The 21,941-nt window shown below is 50.3% G+C and overlaps 1 protein-coding gene across 1 annotated transcript in view; it reads left to right on the forward strand.

The window, feature by feature from the left end:
- The window catches only part of KIRREL3 (kirre like nephrin family adhesion molecule 3), a 548,370-nt gene that overhangs the window by 439,553 nt on the left and 86,876 nt on the right, over positions 1 to 21,941 (forward strand). The window contains exons 3-4 of the mRNA XM_057750383.1: positions 16,999 to 17,148; positions 21,503 to 21,652. Coding sequence (XP_057606366.1) covers positions 16,999 to 17,148; positions 21,503 to 21,652 — 300 coding nt within the window. The remainder of the gene's footprint in view (positions 1 to 16,998; positions 17,149 to 21,502; positions 21,653 to 21,941) is intronic.

Raw genomic sequence — 21,941 nt, forward strand, 5'->3', positions numbered from 1 at the left:
TTCACGCAGTCCCAGACTGAGCTAAGAAAGCTATTTCAGGGGGTTGGCCTTTGCAAAGGGCTTCTGAACAAGGATGCAGTAGGGTGGGCTCTGCCTCTGCCTGGGTGTGGATGACTTTTGCCCTAAATTGTCATTTATAGAGCTGGTCTCAGGCCCAGGGGTTCCGCAGGAGGATCAGAGGTTTCTCTGGCTGATTGTGGTCTGCAGATGGGACAGGGCCTGTAATCAGCAACAAGAAGCAGATGTCCCATCTGCTTCCTGTGTGTTTTGGAAGCCTCCTGGGGGCAGCTGGGGGACACAGTAGTCAGCCTCTGCTTTTTGAAGAGGAAGCCACACAGCTCAAATATGCTCTGTGCTTACCAGGGACTGTCTAGTAAACAAAAGCCCAGAACTGGAGTCAGATGGTTCAAATACTGTGACCCTGGGTGGGTTTCTTAACCTCTCTGAGCTTCTGTTTCTTAATCCATAAAATGGGAGTGATTCTCTTGACCCCTGGAGATTGTTGATGTGAAAACAGCTTACCTTCAATTGAGGCTCCTGCTTCCAAAGAGCTCTGTGCCTGCCCGTCTCATCCTTCTTGCCACCAACTCACCTTCTGCGATGCCTGGGCTCAGTGACCCAGCCTCAGCCTCCTGGGAAGGAAGACAACCCTCAGGCCATCAGGCACCCCCAGCAGCCTGCACACTCCCTTGCCTTCCTCTCAAGGTGCTTCCAGCACAAAATCTCTCCTTTACCAACATCTCCACTTTAAACAATCAAAACAAAGACGGGGCAGTAATTGCAAGTTAGTCTTATTTTGTTTTCTTTGCTGCTGCATTCTCAGGGTTTATGCAAATAACCTGAGCCCTTCCCAGGGCCCCTGTTAGGTGGTGATGGGAGAGGCCAGGTGACACAGAAGAGGGCTGGCATGGGACACACACTTGCAGTGGGACCTTGGCTTGTCATCAATTTGAACCTTGGCATTCAAGGGTCTACATCAGGACTGATGATAGAACCTTCTTGACAGGATGTCGGGGGGGTAGGTTAAGTAAAATAACATACGTGAAGAGCTTTGTGATGTATAAAGCATATACATGAGTTAGTTGTGGTTAATATCCTAGAGCAGCCAGAAGATGGGACCCAGAATCCTAGAGCAACCAGAAGATGGGACCCAGAATCTCAGGGCTGTGAGAAGAAGAATCACTTTTTTAATTAGGATGCATATATAGTCAGCTCTCAATTATCTGTTGGCAAATTGTTCCCATTCCTGGCAAACGCTATTACCAAGATTGCTTAATGAAGTTCTCTGTTAACATTTCACAGCTTCTTATTTTTTCTTATTTGCATGAGGCCCAAAGGGAATGAAAGTCCTTTAAAGGCAAAATCAGCTAAGATTGCCATCCCCTCCTGAAGAAAGCGTGAGACATAAAGACAGCAAGCTGGGAGGGTGCATGGACCAGTACCGGGGGGGATGTTGCCCACCCAGCCGAGCAGGAGGCCAGAGGGAGCTTCACCACTGGGTTTTTTGTGGCTTTTTTTAAGTATTAAAAATTCCCAGAACATCAAACACATCCATATTCAAACATGAGTACCAAAATGCTTTCCAAAGTTGAAAATACATGTCACTTCGGATTGTTCATTATTTTGAAACGTCCATCATTTTGGATTATTCACACCCTTTCTCCTGTCCATTAACAAAGGTCATTAGAAGTGGATTGTCAACATCATAATGAGGTACCACATCCTCACATCAGTCAGAATGGCCATCATTGAAAACCCTGCAAATAACAAATGCTGGCCGGGGTGTGGTGAAAAGGGAACCCCCCCACACACACTGTTGGTGGGGATGTACGTTGGGGCAGCCACCGTGGAAAATAATATGGAGGTTCCCCAGAAAACTAAAAATAGAATTACCATACAATACAGAAATTCCACTCCTGGGCATATATCTGGACAAAACTATAATTCAAAAAGATACATGCACCCCTAGGTTCACAGCAGCCCTATTCACAATAGCCAAGACATGGAAACCACCTAAATATCCATCCACAGATGGATAAAGAAGATGTGGTGTAATAATATGCAATGGAATACTACTCAGCCATAAAAAAGAACAAAATAATGCCATTTGCAGCAATATGGATGCAACTAGAGGTTATCATCCTAAGTGAAGTAAGTCAGAAGGATTAAAGCAAACACCATATGATATCACTTACATGTGGGATCTAAAATATGACACAAATGAACCTACCTACGAAGCAGAAACAAACATAGATGTAGAGAACAGACTTGTGATTGCCAAGGGGGAGGGAGGTGGGAGAGGGGTTGGGGGGAGGGATGGACTGGGAGTTTGAGGTTAGTAGATGCAAACTATTACATATAGAATGGATGGACAAGAAGGTCCTACTGTATAGCACAGGGAACTATATTCGCTGTCCTGGGATAAACCATAATGGAAAAGAATATAAAAAAGAATGGATATATGTATGACTGAATCACTTTGCTGTACAGCAGAAATCAACACAACATTGTAAATCAACTATATGTCAATCAAAAAAAAAGAAGAGTGGATTGTATTTGGGCTCCAAGAGGGGAGAAATTCAGGACATTGCACCAAGATGATCTGCTTCCAATCAGGAAGGGCTCCAACAGCCGCAAGAAGGTTCCTTCATAAGCACCAGGTCTGAGTTGTGGTCCATAATGCAGCGTTAGTGAGTGACCCAGAAGTAACCCATGCTCCAAGGCCAGGCTGCCTCAGCCATGGTGTCCCCTGGATCCCAGGTCTGCTTTGCACCTGTCGGTGGGACACAGCAATGTTCCCTTCCTGGAACACCTGGAGACCAGCAAAACTGCCAAGGTCCTTCTAATTCCATCAGCAATTTACAGAGGGGCCTAGGGGTTCCCTGCAGGGGGCCAAGGGGCCGGATTCCATTCTTCCAGCTCCACCCCAGTTCTGTTTCCAACCTTCATACATTGGGGTTCCACTTGAGATTCCATCGACAAAAGGGTGTGTACACTAAAAAAAGTGTGAGAACTACTGACCTCATCCAGTATCTTCGCTGTGCAGCTGAAAAAACCAAGGGATGCTCAGAGACAGACAGCAGCTTGACCAAAGCCACACAGGAACAGAGCCCAGACTGGAAAGAATCCAGTCCCTCTAAGCCCGTACTGTTTGCGTACAACACAGCTTCTCAGATGTGGACCAAATACCACCCAGGAAGCTGTGAAAATCCAGATTCTTCGGCGCAACTCAGACCCATTATCTCAAAATTTTTGGCTTGAAACCCAGGAAACTATTTTTAGCAAGTCCTCCAGGTGATTCTCATGTACATGGAAGTTTTAGAACAAACCCCAACTGGCAAGGCCTATACTAGCATAAAATAATTTTTTAAGATGTTTGTTTTTTTTTTAAAAAAGTGATGTTTAGAACATAGATATTCCCCAAACAGACAAAATGGCCTTGGGAGATTTGCTTTTACTTTCCTGTCCCTCAGTTTTATCCTTTTTAGCCTTAGGTCTGCCACCTCCCTCCTCCCCAGAATAAGACTTTGGGTAAATCACAGGACTTCCCTGGTGGTCCAGTGATTAAGACTCTGCGCTTCTACTGCAGGGTGCATGGGTTCGATCCCTGGTCGGGGAACTAACATCCTGTAAGCCGTGTGGCACAGCCACTAAAATAAATTAATTAATTAATTTAAAAAAAAAGACTTTGGATAAATCAGAACATAGAACATTGGGGCTGAAAGGGAGTACCTAAGGAATAGACTTCTAGTCTAAACCCTGCATTTACAGATGGGACTGAGTCTCAGAGATGGGAAGGGTCAGGCCCAAGAGCACACAGTTAAAAGGTGGCAGAGGCAGCACCAAATTGGTACTTTCCGGGGCTGGGTGCTCACGACCAGGACACAGCTTTCTTTGTCCAGACAGCATCTCTTATAAAAGGGAACAAGACTCGTTGGACATCAGGGGGTCCAAGATCCACAGCCTCGCCTCCAGCCTATCCCAGTGGTTCCCAAGCTGCTGTGCTCTACGAGAGCATCATGGGAGCTCTGTCTGCTGGTAACGGATGCCTACAGCTACCTCTCAGGCTAACAGTCCATCACTGCTCTTCAGCCCCACTTTCTTTAGTTCACGGTGCTCCCTACCCTCTCTCAACAATGGTTCAGTGCGCACATATCCCAATCCCAGAGTCACGAGAGCTCGAGACTCAGGGAAAGGAGGGGGCTTAGCCTGGGCCCCCTGGCCAGACAGCAGCAGGCCTGAGATGACCTCCAGCACCCTAGCCTTCACAGGCTGCCTGAGGGTCTCCCATCTCTACCCTCTCCCACCGCCACCACCAAAGCCTGCACTGCTCTGCCCTTCCCATCTCGGTCAGGCTCTGGGATGAGTGCAGGCGGAGATGGATGGACACCAGTATTTCGGGCAGCCCTTATCAGTGTCTTCTTGGCATCCAGAACTTGGCTGAATGGATGGAGGATCACCTCTCCCAGCCACTAATGAGCTCAGTGCAGGCTCTGGCTAGGGCCACAGGCTGATAATCAGGAGACGAAGGATTTATAGTGCCTTTGGAGTCACCCTGCCACGGCCAGCCCCATTGTTTTTCATTAGAGTCCCATGCTGTCCAGGATAACCTTGGCGGACTGCATGTTCTGGGGAAAGATGTGTGGGGCCGGGAGAATCACAGGCTGCCCTGCTGGCCCAGCTGAGGCGAGAAACGAGGTGGGAGAACGTGCCCTCAGAACATCTGCCTCTCATCCAGCCCTGGGAAGAGCAGTCACCCTCTCCTGTGTAAGCCCCAATAAAAATTCAGCACAATTTCTGGAACAGTCATGATATTGGCAAGCTTCTCCTCTCCTGTGTTTCAGAATCAAGGCTACCAACAGCTGCAAATGGCAATGCTGGGGTTGAAATTGTGTCCTAGCTTCTCTCCCAGCAGAGGTCCACGAGAAACAGACAATGGAGAGAAGGCTTGTCTTCCACCCCTGCCTATTCTTCTAGCTTCTCTGTATTTCCAATCCTGATCCAAAGGAAGAACACTGACCTCTTTCCATCCCAGCAGGGCTCTAAGCCTCTGCAAACCTTGACAGGAGTTAGATGTGCCACCCAAGGCAGTTGCCCCCAATACTCCCAGTCTGGAGTAACTGTGTCCCTCTTAGACAGTCACATCAACGCCTATAAGGTTCCAGATTTGGAGATGAGTTCTCAGATCAACACTCAATGAGAGGACACATAGTGAAAACACTTCTCTCACTGCCTGAGCCCTAGTGATGCTCAGTAAGCGTGAGTGAACCCCACCGTCTTCCTCAAGACCCAAGGATCCAACTACATCCAGGGCATCTTCTGAGCAATTCTGGGCCCCTCTCCACAAACATATTTACAACTGAACTCACTGCCCCCCCCCCCCAAACCTGCTTCTTCCCCTGAGACAGCAGTGGCTCCAGCAGTCACCCATTCGCCTCGTTCTGCAGGCCAGGGAGAGGGGGGCCTTTATGCTTCCATCTCCTCGTGCCCCATCAAGTGCTATCAGTTCTACCTCCAGTGGCTCCTAAATCCATTTCCTTCTTTCCATGGATGCAGCTTTAGCCTGAGCCCTTATAAGCAAAATCCTCCTGATCAGTCTTCCTGCCTTCAGGCAATCCTCCTTCATCCATCTTCCTCGCTGTGGCCACTGTGATCATTCTCAAACTCAGATCTGAGCCTGTGGGTCAAAACTGGTGATGAATTTTCATTAGTGCAAACTTGTTAGTGTGCATTCGAGGGCCTAAGCAACTGGACCTACCACGTTCTCTCGATACACATCCTGCACACACACATGCCACGTGTCCGTCACACCAGGCTCGCAGGGAGAGGCCGTGAAGGGCCCTGTGCACTTTCCTCAAAGTGTCCTATTCATCTCACGAACAACCTAACAAGCATGATTACCATCCTATGGAGAAACTCAGGTTCAGAGTGACTAAGAAATTTGCCCAGGGGTACACAGCTATAGCAGCAGAACCAGAGATCAAGCCTGGACACGTTCTCATCTCTACACTTTATTTACGCCGTCTGCATCCCAGGGCACGTTTCCTCTTTGCCCTCATCTTACTTATCCTTCCAGGCCATTTCAGAAGCCAGCCCTTCAGTGACTCCTTCCCCCATTCCCCCAGAAGGAAAAATCTTTCTTCCTTAGGGCTTTCTTTTTTTATTGTTATTATATGAATTTCAGGTGTACCACGTAGTGATTCACAGTTTTCAAAGGTTATATTCCATTTATAGTTCTTATAAAATATTAGCTATGTCCCCTGTGTTGTACGACATATCCTTGTAGCTTCTTTATTTTATACACAGTAGTTTGACCTCTTAATCCCCTACCCATCTCTTGCCCCTCCCCCTTCCCTCTCCTTACTGGTAACCACTAGTTTGTTCTCTGCATCTGTGAGTCTGTTTCTGTTTTGTTATATCCTTAGGACTTTACACCTCACTTGGGGCACCTTTTATTTTAGTTCCCTATGCTCCTCCAGACACTAAGCTCCTGGTCATGGAAGATACATCAGTCCCTCCTCTGCATCCCCACATCTGGTCAGGGGTCTTTGAGATTGCTGGGGTGCGACCTGCCTCGCCTGTGGCCCAAGGCACATCACTAGTACCATTAAACCCCATAATAATCAGTTTTATTATTAGTCAGGGGGCTAGGACATAACCCCATAACCCCCAATCCCGCTCCCCTGAGTAGGTCATGACGGGGCATTCCGGAAATTTCCTAAAGCTCATTCTCCTGCATTAGGAGCTGGCCCTGTGCTGAGCAGCAGGAAAGCAGCAGAAGTCAAGACTTGCCTCCAGGCAGATCTGAGCCATCCTGCCCTGGTCCCTTCCCACCCGCCTGGCATTATCCTGCTGTCAGCTGAGCGTGGAGCTGGCTCCTGCATCCCTTTCCCTTCCTCCCATCTGTTCGCTTCTCGGGACCGGGGCAGCTTCCCTTAATCTCATAAGAGGCAATTTGCGTGCTCCAGGCTGGGAGAAAGCTAGCGACAAATATTCCTGGTACAAGTATTCTCAAGTCTTCCCCAATTGGTCACTAATAACAGAGCAGACGGTGACATTTGAGCCTTTTCTGCATGGCTGACCAGGCAGCTCTGGGAGACCGAAGCCGGCAAAGGCAGGGCTGCAGGAGGCTCAGATGCTCACATCTCTCACCTGCATGACCCACAGGAAGAAGCAGATTCTAATTGGTCCAACTTCAGATTTGCAAAGCCTCCTTTCCCAGCTCCGGGACCCCTCGTGGCTCCAGTCTTAACAGTCCTGGGTTCAGGAAATACTCATGAATAGTGATGAAAATTAGAACAAACCTTTATGAAACACCTTGTGTGTGCCCGGATCATTTACACATGTGGCCTCTCAGCCTCACAACAGCTTTGCAAAGTAGGTGTGTCATCCCCATTTTACAGATGGGAAAACTGAGGCTCAGAGTGGGTGAGGAATGTGCCCCAGATAACACTGCTAGTAACAGGGCTAGAGTTCCTTCCCAGGCCTGCCTGGCCGTGTGTTTTTTCCACTGAGCAGGACACAGGCCCTGGCAAGTGACCAGTTAGGTACTCAAAGCAGGTCCCTGAGGTTACCCATTACTCACAACTTTGCTTGCATTTTCCTACCCCAGAAGGACATCTTTCCTCTGTCACATCCTGATATCCTGATTCCTCCTCCAGGAAGCCTTCTGTTTCTCCCCCCACCCCCATGCTTGCAGCAGGCCTTTCTTAAATCCCAAAAGAACTTTATGAGACCCCTTTATGGGACCCATCACCTTCTCCCTCATAGTCTAGGAACTTGGGTCAAGTGTGGCCATGCACAGACTTTCAGTAAGTTTCACTGAATGTCCTGGGAGTTGCAGCAGGCAGTATTTCAGCCAGGCTGCCACTGCCTTCAGGAGCAGGGGTGGTGGTGATGCTTCCCAGGGCATCGGAGAGGTCCTTATTCCACCTGCTCCTGGACCCCTGGGCATTCTTGGGGTGTCACACAGCTCCCTCCCCCATGAAGAATCAAGTGAGGGTGGCCATGCTCTGGGCTCCATAAAAGCCAGGCAAGCTTACCAGGAGGCCCTGACGTTCCTGTCCAAGTCTGGCTGGAATTAACCCTAAGGGCAGCAGTCACCTCCCCTCCACCTGCTGCTGGAGCAAAGCCCTGGCCAAAGTGCCCAGAGAGAGGGGAGAAGGAGGGTGAGCACAGCCCACACCGTCTCCTGACCACCCCCAATCTGCCCTCTGAGCATGATCGAGACAGGGGCATTGCAGGGGACATGGGGACATCAGCACCTCTGCTCCCCACATCAGGCTCCAGTGCTGAGTTTGCCCCAAGTCTGTCCTTCCTGTTACACTAACTAACCCTACACCCCTTGCTCTCTGCACGAGTCCATGCTGACCCCAACAGAGAGCTGTCTCTCACACCACCATGGAACCACCTGACCACCAGATCGGTGACGGGAGAGGCACATATGCCCGTAGGGGTGGCAACAGACTTAGGATACTGGAGTACCAGAGTTTGCCTGGTACCAGTCCCATAACCAGAGTTTGTCTGGCATCAGCTGACAGTTATGGGTGGCAGGGATGGGTGAGCAGCATGGCTCCTCTGAGCCTGGCATGGAGGACCCCGGCCACCCTGGGTATGGGGTCACTGGGCCCTCTTCCTACCTGTTACACACACACACACACAGAGAGAGAGAACCAGAGTCAGGCCACAGCACCATGAGCTCCTGGAACCTTAAAGCCTTAAAGATTGTTCAGACCACTGGCCCTTCCAGGGGTCTCCACAGTAACCATGACAGCAGAGGGAGGCCTTGGCCTTCTCAGCATACATTTTAGTCCCAGAAACAATTCCACCACCACCTCCCCCCGCCCCACAAATTCCAAATCAGAGGCTTTCAAATATTCTGAAAGAATAAGAAGAGTTTTTTCAAGCAAAATTTTAAGTGGTTGACAAGGAATAGAAGCAGAAAAGGTCTGGCTGGAGAAGGGGTGGGGCCCGGAATCCATTCATCCAGCCCCACAAACGCACACGTGCATGCACGTGCACACACACACACACACACACTCACTCATGTGCACACACCGTGGAAGCTAGGCCCCTGGAGCACTGATGTAAAGGCATCACTCGGGGGTGATCTGGCCCTTATAACTTCAGCAGCGAGATGCCTCTTCTCTCCCAGGAAGTAACTGAGCATTGAGCAGTGACCTCAGATAAGGGGCCAGAGGGGTGTGAGCTCACAGACAGTCACGAGGTCTTCGGCATTTTAAATGTTTTACTGAAAGACAGTGGGGACCTCCCCAAACCAGATGGTGATGGTTCACTCCGTGCTGATGTGTCCGGTGAGTCCCCAAAAAGAGACGGAGGTGAGGGGCCATGTGCTTGGGGCTGGGAGGGGGGGCCCCTTAGGGGAGCCTGGTGGGCTGATGGAGATGAGGAAGTGAGGGGGAGGGGGAGGGCTTTTGAGAACAGTCTGGAGAAGTCATGAGAGAGATGCTGAGCGGAGAGCAGAGGGCAGGGAGCCGCCGGTAGCAGGACAGGGCAGGAGGGGAGGCCCCAGGCTGCACTGGTGCAGGGGGTGAGGGGACCCAAGCCCTCCAGAGGCTTCTCCCCGTGCTCCCTCCCCACCCCCGGACCAGGCTGCACTTGCACCTGTCCCTCCCAGCACTGAGATGAGAGTCCTCCCACCACCTGCTGCTGCCCTCACGCCTCCTCCCCCTCGCCAACCGCCAGCGCCCGCCTCCATCCCCATCCTGACTCAGAGCCCACTGCATGGGGCGCACATGTGGCTCATCAGGGTGAGGCTTCTCGGAGCCCTCCCTCCTCCTCACCCTTCCAGCCGGAAGCAGCCCCTGCTTCCTGAGGTTTGGAGAGAAGGCTCCAAAAGGCCCCATCTGCTCAGACTTCCACCTCCACTCCTGCCCCTCCCTTGCTGCCCCACTCCTGCCTGCTCACCTCTAGTCCCGACTCAGAGAACCTTGAGGGGGTCACGTCCCCTTTGTGGGCTCACTGGGGAGATGCGGCCTCCGTGTTGTAGAGGGGGTTGCAGAGCTGGGGACGAGCTCTCTTGGCCTGAGCAGGACATAGCAGCCTGGGCACGCCGGGTGACCCGCAAGCTGGGGGCAGTCACCTCCGGGGCTCTGAAATGGCCCCGCAGTTCTGCAGGGCCCTTCCCTTCCTGAGACAGGACCATCCTCCCAGGAAGGGGACTGGAAAGTTAGCCTGCATCCACCTCCAGGACCACATCCCCCTCCCTCTAATCCACCGAATATGGGAGAGTTCCAGATGGGTTTCCACCCGGCCCTCTCCTTTAAAGTTTCAGTTCTGGCCAAGGGGAGGGGGAGGGAGGTCCCAGGGGCTGAGGACTGTCTAGTAAAGGACCTCAGGATGCAGCTCTGAAACAGGACTGCTGGGCCTGCTACCCCTTCTCCACCACTCAGCGCCCTGGGCCCCTGTACAACCTCATCTTCCCACGGGTCTCGTGTCGTTCCCCATTTCATAGGACTGACTGTGGAGAGAATTCAAATAACCTATGTAAAGCTCTTAATACATGTTTTACATTCAATGAAAGTCAGCTATTATTAATTCTATAATAATAAAAATACTATTTATAATATATAACTAGTTATATAATAATATTTACATAATAGTATTAGATTAATAATGACTAGTTGTATAATAATAAGTACCAATAATTACTACACCTCCTTTCTTTCATATACCTTCCCCCACGGCGGGAAGCACTGGGGTCCACCCCCATCCTTAACTCCACTGGGAGGAGGCTATGTAAACTTAGGGAATAATCAAGCAACTGTTTTTCACTCCAAAGATCCACTGCTTCTCTTTAGATGGTGGGTGAGGTGAGTACTTGTTTGAAAATCAAAATCCAGGTTCCAGACCCTTAATTCAATAGCCAATGTGGACTAGTGGCAAGAAAACAGGGTTTGCAACCAGAGACATTTTGGTTTATATTATACCTGGGCCCACTGTGTGACCTTGAACCACATCTGGACACATTGTGTGTCCTTGAACTGCACCTGGGCCCACTATGTGAACTTGAACTACACCTGGGCCCACTGTGTGACCTTGAACCACATCTGGACACACTGTGTGTCCTTGAACTACACCTGGGCCCACTGTGTGACCTTGAACTACACCTGGGCCCACTGTGTGTCCTTGAACTACACCTGGGCCCACTGTGTGTCCTTGAACTACACCTGGGCCCACTGTGTGACCTTGAACTACACCTGGGCCCACTGTGTGACCTTGAACTACACCTGGGCCCACTGTGTGAACCTGAAGTATACCTGGGCCCACTGTGTGACCTTGGGCATATCACTTCATTTCCATAACAGCTAACTAGCATTGTAGTTACAGCCTCCACGAATAACTCCATTATTTTTGTCCTGTAGAGCCTAACTCCTTGGGATGCTGGCTCTTCCCCTTTATTTCTCACCTCACTCCTTCTGTGTGATGTGCTCAGCACAATATCTGTCTAATCTGTTGTTTATAATGTAAAAACAATCTTTCTGCAGTGACCACAGATCTCTGGAGACAAACCAGAGTCGGTAAGCTGCCCAGGCCACAGGCGCATTAAATGGAGACTTAACCAATGTTTATGCCCCCATGAGGCACTGAGAACACAAGATGGAAAGGCAGCTATGGCCCTGCCCTCAAGGGATTTACCTTCTACTTCTTACTTACTTTTGTTTCTTTGGGGTCTAACATATAGTAGGTGCTCGATAAAGGATTGAAGACATTAAGGGAGATGAGAAGGAGGAAAGGGGACAGCGGGGAGGAGGAGAGAAAGAGGGAAGACCCCCTCCTGGTGATGGGAGTCCTAGAAGTACAAACAACGGTCGTGGGCTGAGAGCTCAGCCTTCAATGATGGACAGGGGCCTGGGGGAGGGGTGGGTTTCAGTGTCACAAGAAAGAAAGTGAGGTGAGAGGGGATGGTCACATCCCAGGTCTCAGGCAAGTCCCTGGGACAGCTGCTGATGGTGGGTTCTTGGCTTCACACAGGAAAGAATTCAAGAGTGAGCCATAGTAAAGTGAAAGATTTATTCAGGGAGATATACACCCCACAGACAGAGTGTGGGCCATCTCAGAAGGCAAGAGGCCCCGAAATATGGGGTGGTTAGTTTGTATGGGCTGGGTAACTTCATAGGCTAATGAGTGGGAGGATTATTCCAACTATTTCGGGGAAGGGGCGCGGATTTCCAGGAATTGGGTCACCGTCCACTTTTTGGCCTTTTATGGTCAGCCTTGGAAGTCTCCTGGCGCCTGTGGGTGTGTCACTCAGCTGAAGGGTTACAGTGAGCGTATACAGATGCTCAAGGTCTAGTGGAGGCAGGCTCCTCCGCCATCTTGGACCTAATTGATCCTAACCAGTTTATGTCATGTCCTCAACAGCTGTCATTCATTTAAAGGTTGTGCCCTGCCCCCTTGCTTTCTCCCCAGCAGGGTTGGAACCATGAGGACTGGGGCCGGGAACCTCAGTGACGAGCCGGTCCAGGGTTGCTACTGTTGAGCACCCAGGGAGAAGGGACGGTGGATTTTGGAGGAGAAGGCTGGAAGGTCAGGAGCTGTCCTGCCAACAGTGGAGAGCCGCCCCTGTAAAGGAGAAGAACCTGAAATAAGTTGTGATTTAGAAAGAAACATCCAGCACAGTACCTGAGAGCATTCATAGTCTGTGTAGGGGACACAGATGGGAGAGGCCGGGGGGATGCACAGGGTCGCATTCACCCACCTCTCACCGGACAATGCAATCCCTGTCTCCCAGCAGGTCTCAATAAGTGTGTGCTGAATAAACGAAGGTTCTCAAGGAGCTTCCTGTCTATTCAGTATAATGCCCAGGAGGTTATGGAAAATGACCCCGAGCTCACTCACTTTTCACCTCTCTGGAGTAGGGAAGATGGGAATGGAAAGCAGGAAGTGAGAGAACCGGTGAGGAGATTCTTTGGACAAGAACCTGCCCCTATGGCCTACACACCTTGTCCCCAGGAGCTCCCGAGCCTGAAGGGGAGGGAAGGTTCAGGGCCTGTCCCACCCATCCATCCATCCACCTCCTCTCCATCCTCAGCATTGCAACCTTCATCTCCTCTAGAAGTGACACCTGGCTTAGGTTCTGCTTGAGAAAGCATCTCATTGATTTGAGAGAGAAAAGTGTTCTTAGTGACTTGTATTTAATGCACAAAAGTTAAAATTGTGCTGGGGACTTCCTTGGTGGTCCAGTGGTTAAGACTCCCCACTTCCACTGCAGGGGACACAGGTTCAATCCCTGATCGGGGACCTAAGATCCTGCATGGTGCCGGGCAGCCGGAAAAAAAAAAATTACACTGAAAAAGAAAATTGCCAGTTAGTGGACTAACTGCATGCTCCCCTCCAGATAATTTGCAAATCACATCCTTTGGAGCAACTTTTTGAGACTATCCTGTGTACCTGTCCCCCTCCAGAAACATTCTTTCCATGGAAAAGCCAAGGGGATCGAAATAGACAAATCATGAGAGCCAAAATCTCTCTCCGAAACCTCCTGGGATGGATTGGGGGACTCTAGTCCGCTCGAGGCCCCCTCCTGCTTTCCTGCCCTTCAGGCTCCCTTCTGTTGGCCCCTGCCCCAACTCCTGGCTCTGAGGCAGCCTCCAAGGTGGAATAGTGACCGCTCAGTGTCCACCTCCATGCCTGCTTCCGAGGACCTCTCCTCCCAGCCCCTCCAGAGCCTGGTTTCCATGGTGACAGCCCCTCTTCTCTCTGGGGCAGTGCCACACCTGCCACCCTTGGGCTTCTTACCCTCGCCCCTGCCCACACCTTGGTCTGGAGATGCTTCCTGTCCACCAGCTTCTGGGTACCCTCACCAACACCAAGAGGAAGTGGAATTGGGGATGGGGGACCGCAGGCCAGTTCCCGCCGCAGACCTCCCTATTCATGGCATTCCAGGGGCTCAGGCTCCACTGCGGAGGTCCTGCTCAACTCAACACCCGGCTCCCAGCTGACAACCTGATAATTCTCTCTCATCACACAATCTTTGGCAGCTATTGCAGCTGCCTTGACACTGTCCTTGCAAGAAAGATGTCGAGATAAAAGAATGAGCTGTGAAATCATCATTAGAACCTGGAGAAGGAGCCTGGGAGAGGACAGGTCTCCCACCCACTCATCTGCTCCGCCGCATCCTGGCCTCTCCCGCTCCTCTTTCTCCTCCTCTTCTCCCTGCTGCTTTCTATCTTCCAATTCCTATCCACTCCCTCCTGCTCTCCTCACTCCCCTCACCCTCCCAATCCTTCTCTGGTCTCTCCCACCCTTTCTCCTCTCATCTCTTCCCTCCTTCTCTCTCTTGTTTTGGTGCCAGAAAATGTCTAATTACAGCAGCGAACTTGAAGAGACAGAAAGGAAGAAAAAAAAAACTCACCACACATAGCTGATGAAAATGTCCTATGAAATCTAATTTGTAAAGCTGAAATCAGAATAAAAAGTGTTACTCCCACAATTCAGGGCCAATTTGATGTTTAATGAGATTCCTCAGAGACCCAGCCAAGATCTCATCAGGTTGAAAACTCAGCTACCTTCCCATCTGCCACAAACTCCAGCGTGGACCTCTGTCTCTTCTCTGCTGCCATCCCCAGCACCCCTTGGAGCCATACAATAGTGGCTCCCTTCTTAGGGCCATCTGCTGCTGAGAGCTTGGCCCTACCCGTGGTCCAAGCCTGGGGCTTTGTGTCCCCAAGATGGGCAGCAGCCAGTGTCCAGGACCTCTGTGGCCACCCTGACTCTCCAGGTGGAGAAACAGCCTGCCCACCAGGTCCTGTTTTCCCTGGCTGTGTATCTATGTCTGCAGAGCAGGGGGTGGGAAAGAATACAGGCTTAGAAGATATGAACTCCAGATCAAACCCCAGGGCTTAGCTGTGTGACTTTGGGCAGGTTACTTTGCCTCTCTGATCTGGGTTCCTTTGCTCTAAAATGGGAATAGTTCTGCTCTGAAGTGTAATGGTTACAGGAGGGACAGCATGGGAAGCACAGATGGCACTATGGGCCACAACCTCAGTGGACATCAATGTCCCATGTCCCATTGTCCATTCAACTGTGGCCTCCCAAGGAACATGTGTCACATCACACCCCTTCTTCAGCAGTCCCTCTGGGACTAGACATAGGAATCCGCATGCGATAGATGAGAACGTGGTCCCTAAAGCCAGAAAGTCTGGGATTCACTGCCTCTGGATGCTCCCTGGACAATTGAGTTAATATCTCAGGCTCCATGTGCTGAGTTCCAGTGAAATGGGATTGATAAGACTCCACATGAGAATGTAAATTGGTGCAACCACTATGGAGAACAGTATGGAGGTTCTTTAAAAAACTAAAAATAGAACTACCTTATGACCCTGCAATCCCACTACTGCATATACCCAGAGAAAACTATAATTCAAAAAGATACATGTACCACAATGTTCATTGCAGCACTATTTACAATAGCCAGGACATGGAAGCAACCTAAATGTCCATTGACAGATGAATGGATAAAGGAGACGTGGCACATATATACAATGGAATATTACTCAGCCATAAAAAAGAATGAAATTGATTTATTTGTTGTGAGGTGGATGGACTTAGAGTCTGTCATACAGAGTGAAGTGAGCCAGAAAGAGAAGAGCAAATACCGTATGCTAACACATATATATGGAATCTAAAAAAAGGGTATTGATGAACACAGTGGTAGAGGAAGAACAAAGACGCAGAGGTAGAGAACAGACTTGAGGACACGGGGAGGTGGGGAAGGAGAAGCTGGAACAAAGTGAAAGAGTAGTATCAACATTTATATACTACCAAATGTAAAACAGAGAGCTAGTGAGAAGCAACTGCCTAACACAGGGAGATGAACCCGATGATTGCTGATGACCTAGAGGGGTAGGATAGGGAGAGTGGGAGGAATGCTCAGGAGGGAGGCTCGAGAGGGAGGGGATATGGAGATATATGTATAAATACAGCTGATTCGCTTTGTTGTACAGCAGAAACTGGCACAACAGCGTAAAGCTATCATATTCCAATAAAGATCGAAAAAAAAAAAAAAAAGACAATACAAAAAAAAAAAAAAAGACCCCACACTAGTGTTGTGGGGATGTGACAGCCACAGGGAAGGCACACAGGGCACTTGGTGAGTAATTAACATGCACAGCTCCTGTTACTATTTCTCACCTCCTTGGGTCTCATTTCCTCAACTGCAAAATGGGGATAAAAAATAGTACCTACCTCAAAGGTTGTTATGAGGATGAAAGTATTAGCAGACTAATATTTTGAAACCTTGGAACAATGTCTGGCCTATTGCACCCGCTGTGGGTGTGTCTGTTTAGTAAACTATGAACTGCCTGCCTTAGAGGGTTCAGGGAGGTGTGTGTGGGGAGCTGTGGGCTCACACTGATGATCTGCTTCCAAGTGACAGTGAGGCTGGAGTAGGGAGGGTCTGCTGCAGAAAGCAAAGGGACAGAAGACAATTGCCTGCTCCCTCAACCTCACCATCCGTCACGCTACACCAGCCCTCATCCCACCGAACTTGACTCTAGTCCCATCCTGGGAGCCACTAAGACGATGATATTATTTCTTGGATTCTCAGGTTTAACCAAAGCACACCCCCACCACGCCCGCTGCCCTCTTGAAGCACAAGCCCCTCCACCCCCAAAAGCCCACAGAATGCTTGGGATCTCTCTCCTGCCTCGGCTCCCTTGTGGACGTAGGTGCCAGGTAGTGACATTAAGTGGAAAGGGGAATAGCTCGTCCCATGGCCTGTTCGGGGGCTGGAGGATGGCTGGAGCACAGCGCGACTGTGTTGGGGATGGATGGGCAGGGAGGCTGCAGCCAGAGCCAGCTCCCACAAGCAAGAGATGGAGCTGGGGCAGTGGAGGAAGCTGCTGCTAGGTCCCAGGCAGAAAAGGAGGCATTCTAGGGGTCCTTGTCACCCGGGCCAGCCTGGGCTCTGTTTCCATAGCTCGAGGGGAAGCCCTGCTGGTGAGTAACTGACCACTGCGCTTGTTTCCTTCCTAGGTCAAGTGTACTCCTTCAGCCAGCAGCCCCAGGACCAGGCCGTGGTGTCGGGGCAGCCGGTGACACTGCTGTGCGCCATTCCTGAATATGATGGCTTCGTTCTGTGGATCAAAGACGGCCTGGCTCTGGGCGTGGGCAGGGACCTCTCAAGTGAGTACTCCCCAGGAATGCCTGGAACCCGCCCCTGCCCTACCCACCCAAAATGTATTCCCTCCTAGGGAACCCCATCTTCATAGGCATTTGGGGATTAAGTCTCAGCTTTCATTGTAGATCCCACGAGCAGAGGCAGGTGAGGCAGGCCCTGGCTCCAGCATACATCTGACTTCTGGTGATGAATTACAAGTAAACCCTCAATTGTGCAATCAGTCCTAAACTTAACACAACGTTGCCCTGAAGGATCCATTCCAAAGTCAAACACGATTCACGCAAAGTCAGATTTCCAGAAGTAACGTGTTCCTGCTTCATGGTCCAAAATGTATTCCCCACTTAAGTCACAACCTGGTTCTTCCCTCCTTCCATCCATTTAAAGGGATCCACGTAGATTGAAAACAAAAAGAAACCTACTTGGGTTTAGTGGGTCACCGTGTGATAGGGAGAAAAGAAAACGTGTTTAAAATAAATTCCAAGCCTCATTCAGCCCACCACCCAGGCTGGTATTTGGCAAAGATGCGCTGGTGGGCTCCCGTGGCTGTTGATGGCTGGCATCTGAGCTGCCTGGTTGGTGCCCACGCCCCATCACCTGTTAACTATCGTAAATGTCAATCCTTAAGCCCATACAGATGTCTTTCCAATCCATGCTCTCCCCTGGGAGAAAAAAAGAATGAAGTCATCCTCCTGGTCACTCACCCATCAGCCATTATTATTCTCCCCCCGGGGGAAGGTAGGCATGTGACTGCTAAGCTTAGCACAAACTGTAAAATGCAAAACGAGAGGTGTGGGTGTCCCTGACGTTGGGGAAATGTCTGGGGGTGGAGAAGGAGAGAAAAATATGTATTCAACTGAGAAGTAGCTTTGCCTCTCTCATGGCGTTCAGCTGCAGGAAAATAAAAATCAAAGTGCACTCGGGAACATGATGGTTGGGAAATTAATATTTTAAAATGTGAGCTATGTCTTGCCAAAAACGTATATTGAAACATTATAGCAATGGTCAATAGCATCACAGGGTTTGAGCGCTGCAGCCCAGCTGTGCACGGATAAAATACACAATCACATCTCCAAAATATACTGTGCGGCCATAAAATTTAAGTATTATGGGAACCAGCCAGTTTCAGGGACTCTGAACTCCTTTACCCCAGAGGGACTGGGGGGAATGATACAATCTTCCCAAATCAGAATCCTTCACACTCCACGTGGCTCTGAGCTGGTCCAGCACTGCTGCTGGTTAAGGAGGCTCTCTGGGTTCCTGGTCAGGGGTTTTCAGCTTCTGTCAGGGACCGGGGTCTTGTCGGGTAGGTGAAACAGGAGACCCCAGGTCACCATGGATGGTTCATAGCATGGTCATCGCCGTGTGGATAACTGTACCTTTTGGTACCCACTTGCAGGAGTGGCTTTTTGTGATCCAGGGTCCTGCAGGGTCTCTCCTTGCAAAGCCAGTGACCTCAAACTCTTGGTAATGTGTTTTCTCTGTATTTGATCACTTGTCCCAAAATAGCATCATGACAATAATGACACATATATGCTTAATAAACACTGTTTGCTTGCCTGATAAAAAAGTGCACATAATACATCTCAGTTCAGTTCAGCAAGTATTTGTCGAGCACTTAATACTACAGGGGAACTGGGGCCCAGTGTTGTGGGGTTTTGGCCTGCTCTAACTCTGCCCTCTTCTGTTTTAAACATGTGGCCGCATCCAGTCCACAATGAAAGATGCCTTAACAGAAGCCCTTACTATCTCTCCGGTAGCCAAGGCTGGAAAAACACAGTTGAAGGAAGTGATTTATAAATACACTACCTCATATTGATGGAACATTTTTCTTCTAAGAAGCTCAAATACTTCTCAGACATTCTCTCATAAATCTACAGTGATCCACGGGTAGAAAAAGAAGGCTTTCCCCTTTATTTGGCAGGTAAATAAAGTCACAGCTGAGAAAGAAACTGATTCAAACAAATATACAATCCCAATGCAAGGGACCCTGGCTCCTAACCCCAAAAGCCCTTATACCGTCTGCTCTCCCTCCTCAAAACAGGGACCTCTTTGGCTACCCTATATCAGCGTCATGTTCATTTAAACTAGCATTTATAGACTACTTACTGAGTGCCAGGTGCTTTACATAGATTATTCTATCTGATCTTCACCATAACTGTGTGAAGTACTAGCATTGTCACCACTTTACTGACAAGGAAATGGAAACACAAAGTTGAAATAATTTACCCGAAACAACAGAGCTAGGCAGTGATAGAGCTGACTTTGGAACCCAGGCAATTTGTCTGTAGAACCCAGACTCTCATTAACTTTGCCTCCCCTCAGAGTAGCAAGAGAGAGTATTGATACTGTGGAAGGAGCTGGAACTTCCTCAGAATCTGTGCTTCTGGGCCTGTGCTTTCAGAAGATGCTGTCAGTCCTTGACATAGCATCACGGGCTTGCCACCTAATTAGGCAAATACAAACAAACCCATCACTGATGTTTTCAGCAGCTTATGAGAGCGGAAGCCTGCTGCTGATGGCTTGCAAGACAACAAGAACACAAGCTCCAGCCAAGATGCCTGCAGGAGACCAGGAGTTAATCACAGGACAGTGGGATCCAGAGGCTGGGCCAGTGGAGCTGGGGGTGGTGAGCCAGCTACACTGAAGACAGGTGCAACAGGGTGAGGGCTGGACTAGCACCCACTTCCAGCCCCTCACCCAGCCCTGGGGAGAGCCAGCTTAACTTACCCAGGCTCATTCCCAAAGCCCAGCAGAGGGCAGGAAGGGTGGGCAGGAGGGGCAGCCATGCTTTTGGAGGTACAGCTGATGGCCTTGTAGCATCTCTGACCGAGGCTGAGCAGCCATGGAGGACAGCACCATTTGATGGCATGATGGGGACACTGTGAGCCTGAATGGCTCGGCCCCACAGGATACACCCCAAAAGCATACTGTGGAGCCTAGTGGAAAATCACAGCTACCTCCACTGACCAGGAATGGATGCTACTTAACAGCCCACCCCTAGGGAGCCCTGCCCCAAATCTGGAAGACCCTTAGGTTATGGGGGTAAAAGGGGCCTTAGAGCACCAATACAACATCCAGGGTAGAAATTTCCTGTGCAGTGTTCCTGAGAGGTGATCATTCCACGTCTGCTTGAATACAGCCAGTGACGGGGACCTCACTATTACCGCTGGCAGCCCGGATCTTTGTTGGACACCAGTAAATTGTTAACAATAGCCTAAAGTATTTCCACATGTTCATTCTGCCCCTTGGTCCTAAAGCCATCCTTGGGAGCTACGCAAATGCATCTAACCCCCACTGAGAGTCAGAAAGATTTGAAGAGAGCTACGGCACGTCCCTCTGCCTCTGTTTCTATCTCTAAAGCCCCAGTCTCCTCTTTAAAAGACCAAACATGCCCAATTGCCTCCTCCTATGGCATGTTTCTGAGAACTCACACTGCCCTAGTGAAGGCCCTTTAGAAAGAGGAGCAGCTTGGGGCTGCCGGAGAGTGGACGGACCTCTGACGGGAGGAAGGACCCTGTATATAAGAGACTGGTGGCGGGGGAAGCTGAGCTCCAGGAAGAGGATTGATGGAAGACATTTCCCGCTGGGAGAAACTAAGGAGGTCAAGAGGCCAAGACCCAGGAGAGAGGCTTTGCCCATCCCGGCAGCTGGGACTCGTGTTGGCATTTATATTCAACCCACAGAGCAGCAGGAAAGCTGCTTAATGATTTATCCTTCTCAAGCTTTTATTTATCTATTATTCATCACCAAAGGTATAAGAGGCCCCCAATTTTTAAGTGTCCTGAGTGCCTCCTAAGTGCTTAATCAGGCCCTGGGGTTCAGGGCGTCAAAGTAGGAATGACCAGAAAAGAGCCACTTATGGTTCAAAGTGACCCGAGATCCCTGGGCCCTGGTGGGTGGGCCTCGGTTTCTACTTCCTGTCTATCCTGAAGCAAAAGTTTTCCCCAAAAGTCAACTCTTGGTCCTTTTCCAAGTGTTTTCGTTTCCTTGTTCTCTCTCCCTCTGGGTCCTCTCTGTTTGTGAATCTCATCCTGGGTCTCTCTGTCCCTCTGTGTGTCTCCTTATCAGGATGCATGTCTGCTTGGCAAACCACAGTGCCAAATGTGCTGCTTTCCAGGGTGACAACCCCGCTATGTCCATATACACTAGGCACCTCCATCTCTGCTCACTTCTGACCGCTCTAGTAATAGCTTTCCCCAACGTCCCTAAACTCAAAACCTTACACTGAGATCAGGGCCCTGAGAAGTTTCCTCTTGTTCTGCCAGCCCCTAAGACCAGCCCCCAGCTCGGGTGCCCATCTGTCATGCCTGGTTCCTCCACCCCGGCCCAGCCTCTCTGATATGCCTGCCATTTCCACAGGTTACCCACAGTACCTGGTGGTAGGGAACCACCTGTCAGGGGAACATCACCTGAAAATCCTGCGGGCAGAGCTACAAGACGATGCCGTGTACGAGTGCCAGGCCATCCAGGCTGCCATCCGGTCCCGCCCCGCGCGCCTCACCGTCCTAGGTAAGAGCCGTGCGTACGCTGGGCTGCGGGTGCTGTGGGGAGCACCCTGGGCTCAGCTCCGGAAGCCAGGGCCAGACCGGAGGGGCCTCCCCACTGGACAAAGCCCCCCAGCACTGTCCCACAGGGCTCCGGCCACTGCTGCCCCACTGTGTCCGTCCCTCCCCACCGAAAGGGGGAAAGGAAAAGTTCCTGCCCTGGACATCAGAAGGCCAGCGCAGCTGACCTCTGACCCTGCCCAACCCCCGTGTGTTTGACTGACACTGAGGGAGCTAGAAAGGGCTCCCGGGTG

Source organism: Hippopotamus amphibius, chromosome 9 (genome assembly GCF_030028045.1).
Source record: "Hippopotamus amphibius kiboko isolate mHipAmp2 chromosome 9, mHipAmp2.hap2, whole genome shotgun sequence".
NCBI classification, from domain to species: Eukaryota; Metazoa; Chordata; class Mammalia; order Artiodactyla; family Hippopotamidae; genus Hippopotamus; species Hippopotamus amphibius.